Source organism: Chiloscyllium plagiosum, chromosome 22 (assembly GCF_004010195.1).
Source record: "Chiloscyllium plagiosum isolate BGI_BamShark_2017 chromosome 22, ASM401019v2, whole genome shotgun sequence".
NCBI lineage: Eukaryota > Metazoa > Chordata > Chondrichthyes > Orectolobiformes > Hemiscylliidae > Chiloscyllium > Chiloscyllium plagiosum.
In genome coordinates, this window is record NC_057731.1 from 37,324,419 (window position 1) to 37,335,620 (window position 11,202).

Below are 11,202 nucleotides of genomic sequence, written 5' to 3' on the forward strand. Positions count from 1 at the left end.
TCGTAATTTTATCCTTTATAATAGACTCCAGCATCTTTCCCACCACTGAGGTCAGACTAACTGGTCTATAATTTCCTGCTTTTTCTCTCCCACCTTTCTTAAAAAGTGGTACAACATTAGCCACCCTCCAATCCGCAGGATGTCAAATTTCCTCCCTAATGACCATCAGTGAACCAGATAGGTTTTCATGCCAATAGATAACATGGTCACCACTGGACTAGTTATAACTTCCAGATTAATTCCTTAAGTTGACATTTCACCATCTGCTGTATTAAAATTTGAATCCTTGCTCCCAGAACATTATCCTGGGTCCTCTTGTTCAGTGATAATACCACTGCACCACTGCCTCCCCAAAATAAGTATTTTTTTAAGGGTAGAATAATTACAAACAAATGTACGTTTTCATGAAATTTGATAAAACTATATTGAATGTTTTCCATGAGAGGCTTACTTCTACTTTGGCATTTTGGCCCACAGTTCCAATTTGCTGGCATATAGGAGTGCACATGACTTGAAATGGCTTTACCATCCATCTGACCAGTCTGGTAAATATGATAGAATATGCTACCTCTCTTAGCCCACCATTCTGGGTTAGTTATTTAACTCATTCTTGAAATTACAGTAGCAATTAACTGACTGTCATGGCAGTCTTAATTTATCCTTTTATCGACTTCAAGTGGCCCATGAAATCTAGTTGGCTTGTTGACTAACCAAAGATGAATTTCCATTTTTGATGATCTGGATAAGTTCTCTCTTTTTTATTGTAATATGAAAATGTTACATGTACATTATGCATCTGACCTTTACTTTTATACATGTGATTTTGTGTTACTGTTGTTTTGTTCTTTGGCTATTGTGTAACTTCAGGCATAGGATTTGCCAAATACTACGCAACGTAATCAGTGACAGTAATATGCATGATTGTGTTAATTTTGCTATTCATTTGATGTTATGCTTATTTATATTTCTCTATAATGTAAACAAATGTTAATTGATATTTATATGTAACCTTTTAGATGTATTATGGTACTCTTTTTCTCAACCTCTCCCCTTGTTTGAGGCATGGTGACCCTCCGTTTAAACCATCCACCAGTTGTCTATCTCCAATGAGTGAGCAGCCCGTGGTCTAGTGAAACAACAGCTACTTTACCTTTATTGTTACTAACAATTATCTAACTTGTCCATTCTCCCTTGCTCATTATTATTTCCTGATTTAAATACACTGGATAGAAGTAACCCTTCTATATTGGTGCAGCAGTGTTTCTGTGATCTAATATTTACACAGTCTGACTGGAAGTTATCTGTGCTCTCTAAATGTTGCCTGCTGTGGTAGAACTGCAAGTAAAGACATGTTTGAGGATGTTTGTGAATAATTTAAGTGGAACTGGATGCAGAGATTGCATGATTATTCTTTTTTTTTGTTTATTTATTTTGGATCGTGGGTGACATTGGCATTGTTTATTTATTTTGGATCGTGGGTGACATTGGCAAATCTTCTCCTATTTGACTTGAGAAGGAGTTGATGGGCTACGTTAAAGTCCTGACTGAATTTGAATATAAAAATGCTTTCAGAATTGAGATGTTCTTTAAATTCTTTTCAACTCTGTACAAAGTGAAAACTAGTTCATTTTAAAGGTATTGCCTAAGGGTACAATTTTGTCCTTTTTAGCTATGATTTGGTCTTTTGTTTTTTTTTCGGTTATTTGATGAAAAATTAAATGGTGAAGTGGTGGTAGCATGTTTGACTACAATTTGCAGACGAGGCACAAGTTTAGGCATTTGACCCTTCAAGAACTTGTCTCTCTTAAATCATGACCCATTTTAAAAAAGTTTCAAGTGATCCCATGCTCTGGAGTCTCCCTTAAGAGGAAATGTCCTTTCCATGTGCACCTTGTCAGGTTCTTATGTTTCAGTCAAGTTGTACCTTACTCTTCTAAACTTCAAAAGTTTGAAATGTTGTTACTATCATGTAATTATCAAGTAAGATGTTGTCTTAATTATGGTTTCATCATAACTGGGTATCACTTTGAGGAACTTGCTAAATACTTTATCTTCAAGTTTACCTAATTACCATACTAAATTTATATATCATTCCTGCTTATAAAACAGAGTATTGGGCTATTGTGAGCAAAAAGCTGCATAAATATCAGTATAATATTTGACACTCTAAATATCTATATAAAAATAACTTGTGAAGAGAGAGTCAGTGTTTTATGACAACGACCTTTCTTTTCATGTTGACTTCATTTTGATGTCAGTAATAAGTTTTGAACTACATTATCAGTAAATTTAAAAATACTAGTGTAAATTTGAATTGTCTACCACAGAGTGCTGTGGCAATTTTGCCTCAGGTGTATGTTTTGAGATGGATTTCTGGTTAAAGGTTTATGAGGACAGTGTGGGTAAAAGACATTGAAGTGCAACATCAGCTGTGATCATATTATGGCAGAGCAGGTTGACTGATTAAATACCCTGTTCTAATAATTGATTAATTGATTTTATTTTCAATTTAACAACTTTTGCACCAAAATTAAAATATCCCTTTAACTCTCTCATTCAATTGAGTGTTTGAACCACATTGAATTTATTTGGAATTTTGAGAAATTCACTCACAAGACGTGAGTGTCTCTGGCTAAACCAGCCTTTATTGCCTTTCCCTAATTTCAAGAGGGCAGTTAAGAGTCAACCACATTGCTGTGAGTCTTGACTCACATGTAGGCCAGACCAGGTAAGGACGACAGATTTCTTTCCCTAAAGAACATTAGTGAATCAGATGGGGTTTTTCAGCAGTCGACAATGCTTTCATGGTTGTCATTAGAGTCGATAAAGTATGGAGCTGGAAAAAGACAGCAGGTCAAGCAACATCAGAGGAGCAGGGGAGTCAACATTTCAGGTCAGAACCTTTTAATCAGGACTCTTAATTCCAGGTTTTTTTTAATTGATTTCAAAATCCATCATCTGCCATGAGGGGGCGTTTGGGGGGGGGGAGGAGGGAGGAGGGAGGGGGGAGGTGTTGGATTTGAATCCAGGTCCTCAGTCATTTGCTTGAGTTTTTGGATTAATAGTCTAGTGGTAATGCCACAAGGTTATTGCTCTCCAATTGTCATGGAGTATAAAGTAGAGATTAAATTCAGTGAGCACTAAACTTCTGGCTTGCCGACTCAGAAAAAAATCAACATTATGCAGATAAATGAGAGTAATTGTTACATTTATTTAATGATATTTTTTCCTTTCTAGGATGATATTTACATGTATGGAGGAAAAATTGATACTGATAATGGAAATATCACAAATGAACTATGGATCTTCAATATCCCCACTCTCTCATGGACTAGGAAAATTCCAACTGTTCTCTCCCCTGGGCAACAGTATGATGTAGAAGGGCATTCTGCACACATCATTGAAATGGACAGTGGCGATGTTATCATGATTATCATTTTTGGATATTCTGCACTTTATGGTTACATAAACAGTGTTCAGGAATACAATATTAGTAAGTAATTGATCTCTTGGTATTTGAGTATTGCCGAGAAAAGATGTGCTGTTGAAGCTTCTCATTTTACACTCTTCAGAACAATATGTATAGCATGTGAAAATATTGCTGATTGGTCTAGTAATTGCCATGGCAAATGCAAGAGAACAGTTAAACTGCAGGCTTTTGTTTTAAGTTTAAAAACAGGAAATTGACCCTGGTCAAAGCACTATTATGGGAAACGTACTAGCCCCATTTAACATTGTGAGAAGCTATGTATATTAATTTTACAGGGTCCTGTCCTTCTCCAAGTAGACAGAGCATGTCCAGACTTTTTGTTTAAAATCTGCTCAATTTCTGAGCTTTATTTATTAGGCGAACATTCATTGCTCATTCCTAATTGTTTTTGGGAGGGTAATTGGCAGCTGACTTCTTGAACTGCTGCTGTTCTTGTGTAAGGGCCCCCACAGTACTGTTTGAGAGGGAGTTCCAGGATATTGACTCCCAAGACAGCAATGGACCAATCATTTAGTTGCCCAGATGCTGTGGGACTTAGTGGGGAATGTGCATATGCTGCCTTGTCCTTCTAGCTGGAAAAAGTCAAAGATTTGAAAGGTTCTGGCAGACCAGCCTTGGTAAGTAATTGCAATGCATCCTGTAGCAATGCATTGAATGCCAGGGTGTCGGCATTGAATAGAATGAATGTTAAAATTAGCAGATGAATGCCAAACAAGAGAGCTGTTTGGTCCTAGAAGGTGTTGAGCAAAAGCATTGTGACTTTTCAATTAAACAAAAGCACAGGGATACTAGTTCTCTGGTGATTTCTCCATGTCGATGTTTTGACTAATTGGCGTCTACTTGTCAAAGTTAGCACCAGTCTATAAAGTAAAGATCCTCACAGACCATAAGGCTGCCCTTTCATTAGAAAGAGAAGGTTAGTGGTGGTTTAATGTAAGGGTCACCACACGCCAAGCGAGGGGGTGGTTGAGAAGGAGAATCCTTCACAGTAACTTCAGCTGGTGTAGGAATTGAACCCATGTTATTTGGTATTACTCTGCATTGCAGACCAGCCATCCAGCCAATTGAGGTAACTGACCCCTCTAGCCAGTTTGTTGTTATATCAACAATATAAATTGTTTGTCACTCTGAACTATGGACCTATCTCATATTCAGCATATACAGGTCTATACAGGACAAAATGCTTGAACAGCATGTCTCTTTATTTCAGCTGTAGTTTAAGAAATTTGTGTGCTGAATGCTTGAAATGTTTTGTGAAATCAATTAATCAAAAAAGACTCCTCAGTATTGAAAATTAAACAAAGCCTTCCAATGAGAAGATAATGCAAAATGATTCAAGTTTTGCACTGGAGTGATGACAAGGCTGTCAGCCGATATTTTATATTCCTCTGCAACTGATAGCAATGTTTTGAGTTAGCAGATGAACAATTAAGCATAGAAATTTAGGAGATGCCACTGGTGATTCTGTGTTTTTTTGGCCACTGAGTATGCTGATGAGGTTCCTTCCTTCAATCCTTTTTTAAAAAAATGAACTGAAATCAATCAAGTTATCAAACTTCGAAGATCTTCCACTTTCATGGTCCTTAGTACGGTGTATCATTATGAACATCTTTGGAAAAATATTACATCTATTGATTGGGATGTAACTGAAAATGGAATGACTCAGTGAAGACTGCTCCTCCCTCTGAGCTCGAAGGCTTTGGGTTCAAAAACCAGTATCAAGAACCTGTTGGGTATGAAACAGCTAGCCATTGATTGCAGTCCCCTGCTTGAACAAATGGAGTGGTCTGCTGGAGAAAAGGCACCTGACTGTTTAAAAACCTAGCTGTCAAATCCCAAAAAAAAGGTGTGAAGGTGATCAACCAGCATTGTGGTGACTCTGTGTAACATGGGGTGACAGAGCGGTGGCACGGTGGCTCAGTGGTTAGCATTGCTGCCTCATAGTGCCAGGGATCCGGATTAGATTCCACCCTTGGGCAACTGTCTGTGTCGAGTTTACATATTTTCCTCATGTCTGTGTGGGTTTCCTCTGGGTACTCCGGTTTCCTCCCACAGTCCAAAGATGTGCAGGTTAGGTGAATTGGCAATGCTAAATTGCCCATAGTGTTCAGGGCTGTGTAGGTTAGGTATATTAGTAATGGGAAAATTTGGTATAATAGAGTAGGGGAGTGGTTCTGGATGGGATACTCTTCGGAGGGTTGGTGTGGACTTTGTTGGGACAAATGGACTGTTTCTACTCTGTAGAAATTCTATGAATATCTATGATTCTATGAAAAAAGATAAAGGAATGAAGAAAGTTGAATAGAAAAGGCCATACTCTCATTGGTGGAATGGGTGGCTAGGTGGCAGATGGGTTCAATGCAATGAAGTGTGAATGGTACATTTTGGTAGGAAGAACATTGAAATACAAACTAAAATAGGGAAGACAATTCTAAAAGGAATGCAGGAGCAGAGAGACGTGGGTGGAAAATATGCAGGGATTATTAAAGGTGAAAGGACAAGTGGAGAGAGCAGTATGTAAAGCATGCAGTAATCCTGACTTTATTAATAAGTGTCATTAGATCTCTTTGGATCTAATTAGATCTCATCTGGAGTCTGATGTAAGGCAAGGTAAAGTCACCATAGGATCCCAGGGGACCATAGGGTTGCTCTTTTGAGCTGTGGGTGCCACATTGCAGGAAGGGTCTAATGCACTGGTGTTCTGCAGGATTTCCAGGGATGGAATATGTTGAAGTGGCTTGAATTGTTCTCATTAGTGGGAAGCCGGCTAAGAAGAGGTCTGGTAGAGGTTTTCAAAACCATGAATGGTTGAATGGAGTAGGTATGCTAAACAAGATGCCATGGATTTAAAGTGATTTGAAAAAAAAAGCAAGGATAATATGAGAAAAAAAACCTTTTTCAATCAATGATTAGTTTGGGTATGGACTGCGCTGCTTGGAAATATGGTGGAGGCAGATACAATTGAGGCATTTAAAAAGATTTTGGACCGTTATTTATATGTAATAATATGCAGAGGTATTGGGGGGTGGGAGAGAAAAGAGAATGGTACTGGAGTAATAACGCTTCTTTAAAGACCTGATGCTGATAGAATCAGCCATAAGACTGAAATCAAGTGTAACTCGGTTTGAAACAGCACACTAAGTTCTGAATTACTGCTAAACAGGCTCACTGGCCCTTAGAGTTTTAAAATTCGTTAAATGTCACATTTCTCAATATGATAAATTACATTTCTTCGTTATTTTACATTTTACCTTTAATATCATGTGCATGTCCCACTCATTTATTTCACCATCTGTAAAAGTTAAACATGAAAATAGAATGGCTTCACTAGTTTCTACTTTCTGATTTGCTGTCTGTGAGAGTAGTTCAGTGTTATTGGGTACTTGCCCTGCCTGATAACATCATTGTTGCCGGATGCAGAGTGATTTTCTTGATTTACTGGCAGAACCAAATTGTTGTTGAATTAGGGACAACTGCAGAGATTATCAGAGCTTCGTGGGCAGTTGTCTTTGGGTCAGTGACAAACATGGATGCTTTGCCACTGATCATAGGGTTCAACCCAACATAATAACTAAGAATCTGTTAGCAGTTAACGTCTTTAATTTCTAACCCTTTAGATTAGATTAGATTACCTACAGTATGGAAACAGGCCCTTCGGCCCAACAAGTCCACACCAACCCTCTGAATATTACCCACCCAGACCTGTTCCCCTATCCTATATTTACCCCTGACTAATGCACCTAATACTATGGACACTTTAGCATGGTCATTTCACCTGACCTGCACATCTTTGGATTGTGGGAGGAAACCAGAGCGAAACACGGCCGAAACCCACGCAGACACAGGGAGAACGAGCAAACTCCACACAAACAGTCGACCGAAGCGGAAATCCAAACCGGGTTCCTTGGCGCTATGAGGCAGCAGTGCTAACCACTGAGCCACCGTGCCACCTTTTTGTATAAAACCACTCTAAACGCTAGGCTGCAGAATTTAGCCGGTTAGTTTTGTTTACATTGTCCAGTATTGCTTAATGTTATGTCACATCAGAAGTCTTTTGCTTATGGTTATGCTCCAGTCTCCCAAACAGATGCTTTCGATATCTGTGTGAATACTTGTATGTATAGATATTTCATTGGATAATAGTGTAACTCTGAATAACATGGAGTTTGAAAATGCGAGAGTTGTAAATGTGTTGTCGAGAGTATTTTGGCATTATGTGGAAATAGTTAAACATTACTTTTAGCAATCATCTCGGATTTGTTATATTGCAGGCATGATAATAGAATAGTGCAATAAAGCTAAATCATTTCCTGAGGAAAATCAACTCCATGCAAGCCGAAAAGGCAATAAGCTGTCTGCTAACGTTATATTATTTGAAAATGCCACTTTAAAATCATATATGTGGCAGGTATGTAAAAATGCAATAGCCTAAGAATAATTTTTGTGAAGGTGATTTGAATCGTATTACTCTTTAACTATACCAAACATCTTGTACTAATATAAGTTGCCTTTACTGCTTTTGGTGGTATGTTACACATCACTCGAGTCCAAGTTGTTGTGATAACACGTGCCTTTTCATGCTTGTGTTTCCTGCATATTGTAGGCCAAAGCCATTGATCATGATAGTAGAGGCTTCAACTCCCTTTTCATCACACAGTTGATCAGAAATCTTTCCTGCTGTTACTGACAACCATTGACGTGTGTTGCAAGAATGTGCAAGTTGATAGCAATCTATTTGGTAGCTCCTTCCTTGGCTATCAAATCCTGGGTGGGACTTGAATGCAAATGATTTAGCATTGTAAGGTCTCCTTCCTCAGCAGCATAGATAATACTGGGTGCAATATAAGAGAATCAGTTTATTGCTTTTCACTGGTGGTCTACACATTCTTCAAACTTCTTTAAGAAAATGATGACAGTAACGAGCTTGTTTGCTAAGTAGTCATCTTCAGCTATCATCAATACACTTATTTTCTGGGGCATCATAGCTTAGCTAAAACAGCTATCAGAGAGTCTTTTTAGTTTGTTTATTTTTTAAATAAACTTTTAGATAAAAAACTGGATAAACTTAAGCAATTGTTATGTTCACAGCTGACGGTAATACTGGACAAGTCATATCTCAGAGTGAAACTTGACCTGATGAGTCATCAGTTTTATTTTTTCAGTTTGATTGGGTAGTCACTGAACATGATTATGCAATGCATGTCAATGTTCTTTTAGGAAAAGAAAGTTATTTTACATAAATGAAAATGCTATCAATGTCAAATTAGAAAGGTATTAACGTCCCTGAGATATCCTTTGCAGACATGTAATCCTTGTGAATTATCATCCTATGTTCACTCTTTAGTTTCTTATTTAACTGATGAGGTTACAAGTTTAAATATCACACAACACAAAAATCACACCTGGTTATAGTCCAACAGGTTTACTTGGAAGCACTAGCTTTCAGATCCCTGCTCCTTCATCAGTTGGTTGTGGAGTATAAGATCGTAAATGTGATGCAACTGAAATTATATATCAAAAAAGACGTGAGGTTACAAGCATTTTCCTTTGGTGATAAGCTCTATGTTTAACAGATATGATTCTCTCCATTACTATCTATCCCTAATATACAAAGACACCTAATTCACTGACTCTCCCTTCTTGAACTTTAAGGTAATCCCTGTTCAATTAAACTGCTAAGACAAATTTTCCAGCTCTGAAAGCCTGTTTGCCACAAACTAAATTGTCCTTCTGTTGGTATGACACTTTTTCTCAATGGAAACCTGATTGTGGCCCCAGCCCATCTTTCTGTATCTCATAAAAATACAATTCTGTAAATGTTTCATCAGTTAACTCCTGACGTAGTTTGTCTTGTCATTGTGTTTCAGTCACATGCTTTTTGGAAATTGTCTGAACTTAGTGTTCAAACATGATTTTCTACTCTCTTAAAAAATGTCACCTTCACAGAACTTTAACTTTTTGTCCTTCATTTTTAACCTAAGTATTAACAACATACTAAAATTCTACATCACATTATAAAAAACAAAAGGTAAATAATTTGCGTGAAATATATCAGAAAATAGCTACTCTACTGTTATTACCAAGCCAGGGGATTGACTATGGTTCACTGAAAACTGCGGGAATGCATGCAAAGAACAGCATTTGACATACATAAGACTGATGATCAACCTGATGAAGCAACAATATTATATTCTGAGCAGCATGTGATAGAACTGAGTAATTCTGTTACAATTGAATCAGATCTTAGCTCTGCAGTCCTGCTACATCCAGCTGTGAATGGTAGACAATTAAACAACTCACTGGATGAGGGGGCTCGATAAGTACCCCCTTCTTAATTGGTAGAGGATCCAAGCACACCAGTGCAAAAGATGAGGCTGAAACAATTGCAAACATCTTCAGTCAGAAGTGCTGAGTGGGTAATCCATCTTGACCTTCTCTTGATGTCGCTAGCACCTCAATTGCCCACCTTTAGCCAATTTAATTTACTTTATGTGATATCAAGGAATGGTTAAAGGCATTGGATATTAGAAAGCTTTTGGAACCTGACAACATTCCAGCAGCAGTACTGAAGACTTATGTTCCAGAACCAGCCATGTTCCTAGCCAAACTGATCCACTACAGATATAACTCTGGCTTCCACCCAACAACATGGAAAGTTGCACAGGTATTTTCTGACCTTGAAAAGCTTGACAGCATCAACCCAGGCAATTAATGGGCCATCAGTCAGCTCTCAGTCATCAGCAACCTAATGGATGTTTTAGATGGTTCAGACAGTGATATCAACTGCCACTTACTCAACAATAATGTGCTCACTATACTTAGTTTGGGTTTCATCAGGCCTATTCAGCTTTTGAGCTCACTACAACCTTGGTCCAAACATAAGAGCTAAACTGAAAAGGGGAAATGAATCACTGTCCTTGCCATCAAATCTGTATTTGACTAATAGTGCCATTAAGGAGCCCAGGAAAACTAGACTCGATGGAAATCGGGGCAAAGCTCCACTAGTTGGAGACTGCATGGTTGTTGGAGGTCAATCACCTCAGATGCAGAGTAATTTTGGAAGACTAGCCATCAGCAGCTGCTTAATGAATCATCTTCCCTCCATCAGAAGATCAGAAGTAAGGATTACCACTAATGATTGCATAATTTTCAGCACAGTTTGCAACTCCTCACTCAATGAAGCAGTCCTCACCCAAATCTAACAATGCTTTGACATCGTTTGGGTTTGGATCGATAAATGACAAGTAAAATTTGTGCCACGCCAGTGCCAAAAGTAAGTAGCTTAAAGAAGAGAGAAAGAATCCAAATACCACACATTGATGTTTCATGACTTTGCCTTTGTTAAGGTCCCCACTATTAACATCCTGGGGATTACTATCAGCCAGAAATTAAACTGGAGCAACCATAAAAGTATAATGGCAGGTCAAATGCTGGGATTCCTGTGAAAAGTAATTCACCTGTTCACTCTTCAAAGCCGCTATGCCATTTGCAGTCCACAAGACAGGAGTGTGTTGGAATAATACTTAGTTGGCTGGATGAGTTCAACTCCAATAAACATATGTAAGGTATAGAGAGGATAGATCGAGTGAATCCTTAGAAGAGTATAAAGGAAGTAGGAGTATACTTAAGAGGGAAATCAGGAGGGCAAAAAGGGGACATGAGATAGCTTTGGCAAATAGAATTAAGGAGAACCCAAAGAGTTTTTACAAATA

The 11,202-nt window shown here is 38.1% G+C and overlaps 1 protein-coding gene across 3 annotated transcripts in view; it reads left to right on the plus strand.

Annotated features, from left to right (window-relative positions):
* atrnl1b (attractin-like 1b) overlaps positions 1–11,202 on the plus strand; it is a 944,158-nt gene that overhangs the window by 157,580 nt on the left and 775,376 nt on the right. For all 3 annotated transcript variants that reach the window (XR_006314946.1, XM_043712811.1, XM_043712812.1), the window contains exon 8: positions 3,238–3,493. Coding sequence is in view for 2 of the 3 variants with exons in the window: in XM_043712811.1 (XP_043568746.1) it covers positions 3,238–3,493 (256 nt within the window). In the remaining variant the exon portion in view is untranslated. The remainder of the gene's footprint in view (positions 1–3,237; positions 3,494–11,202) is intronic.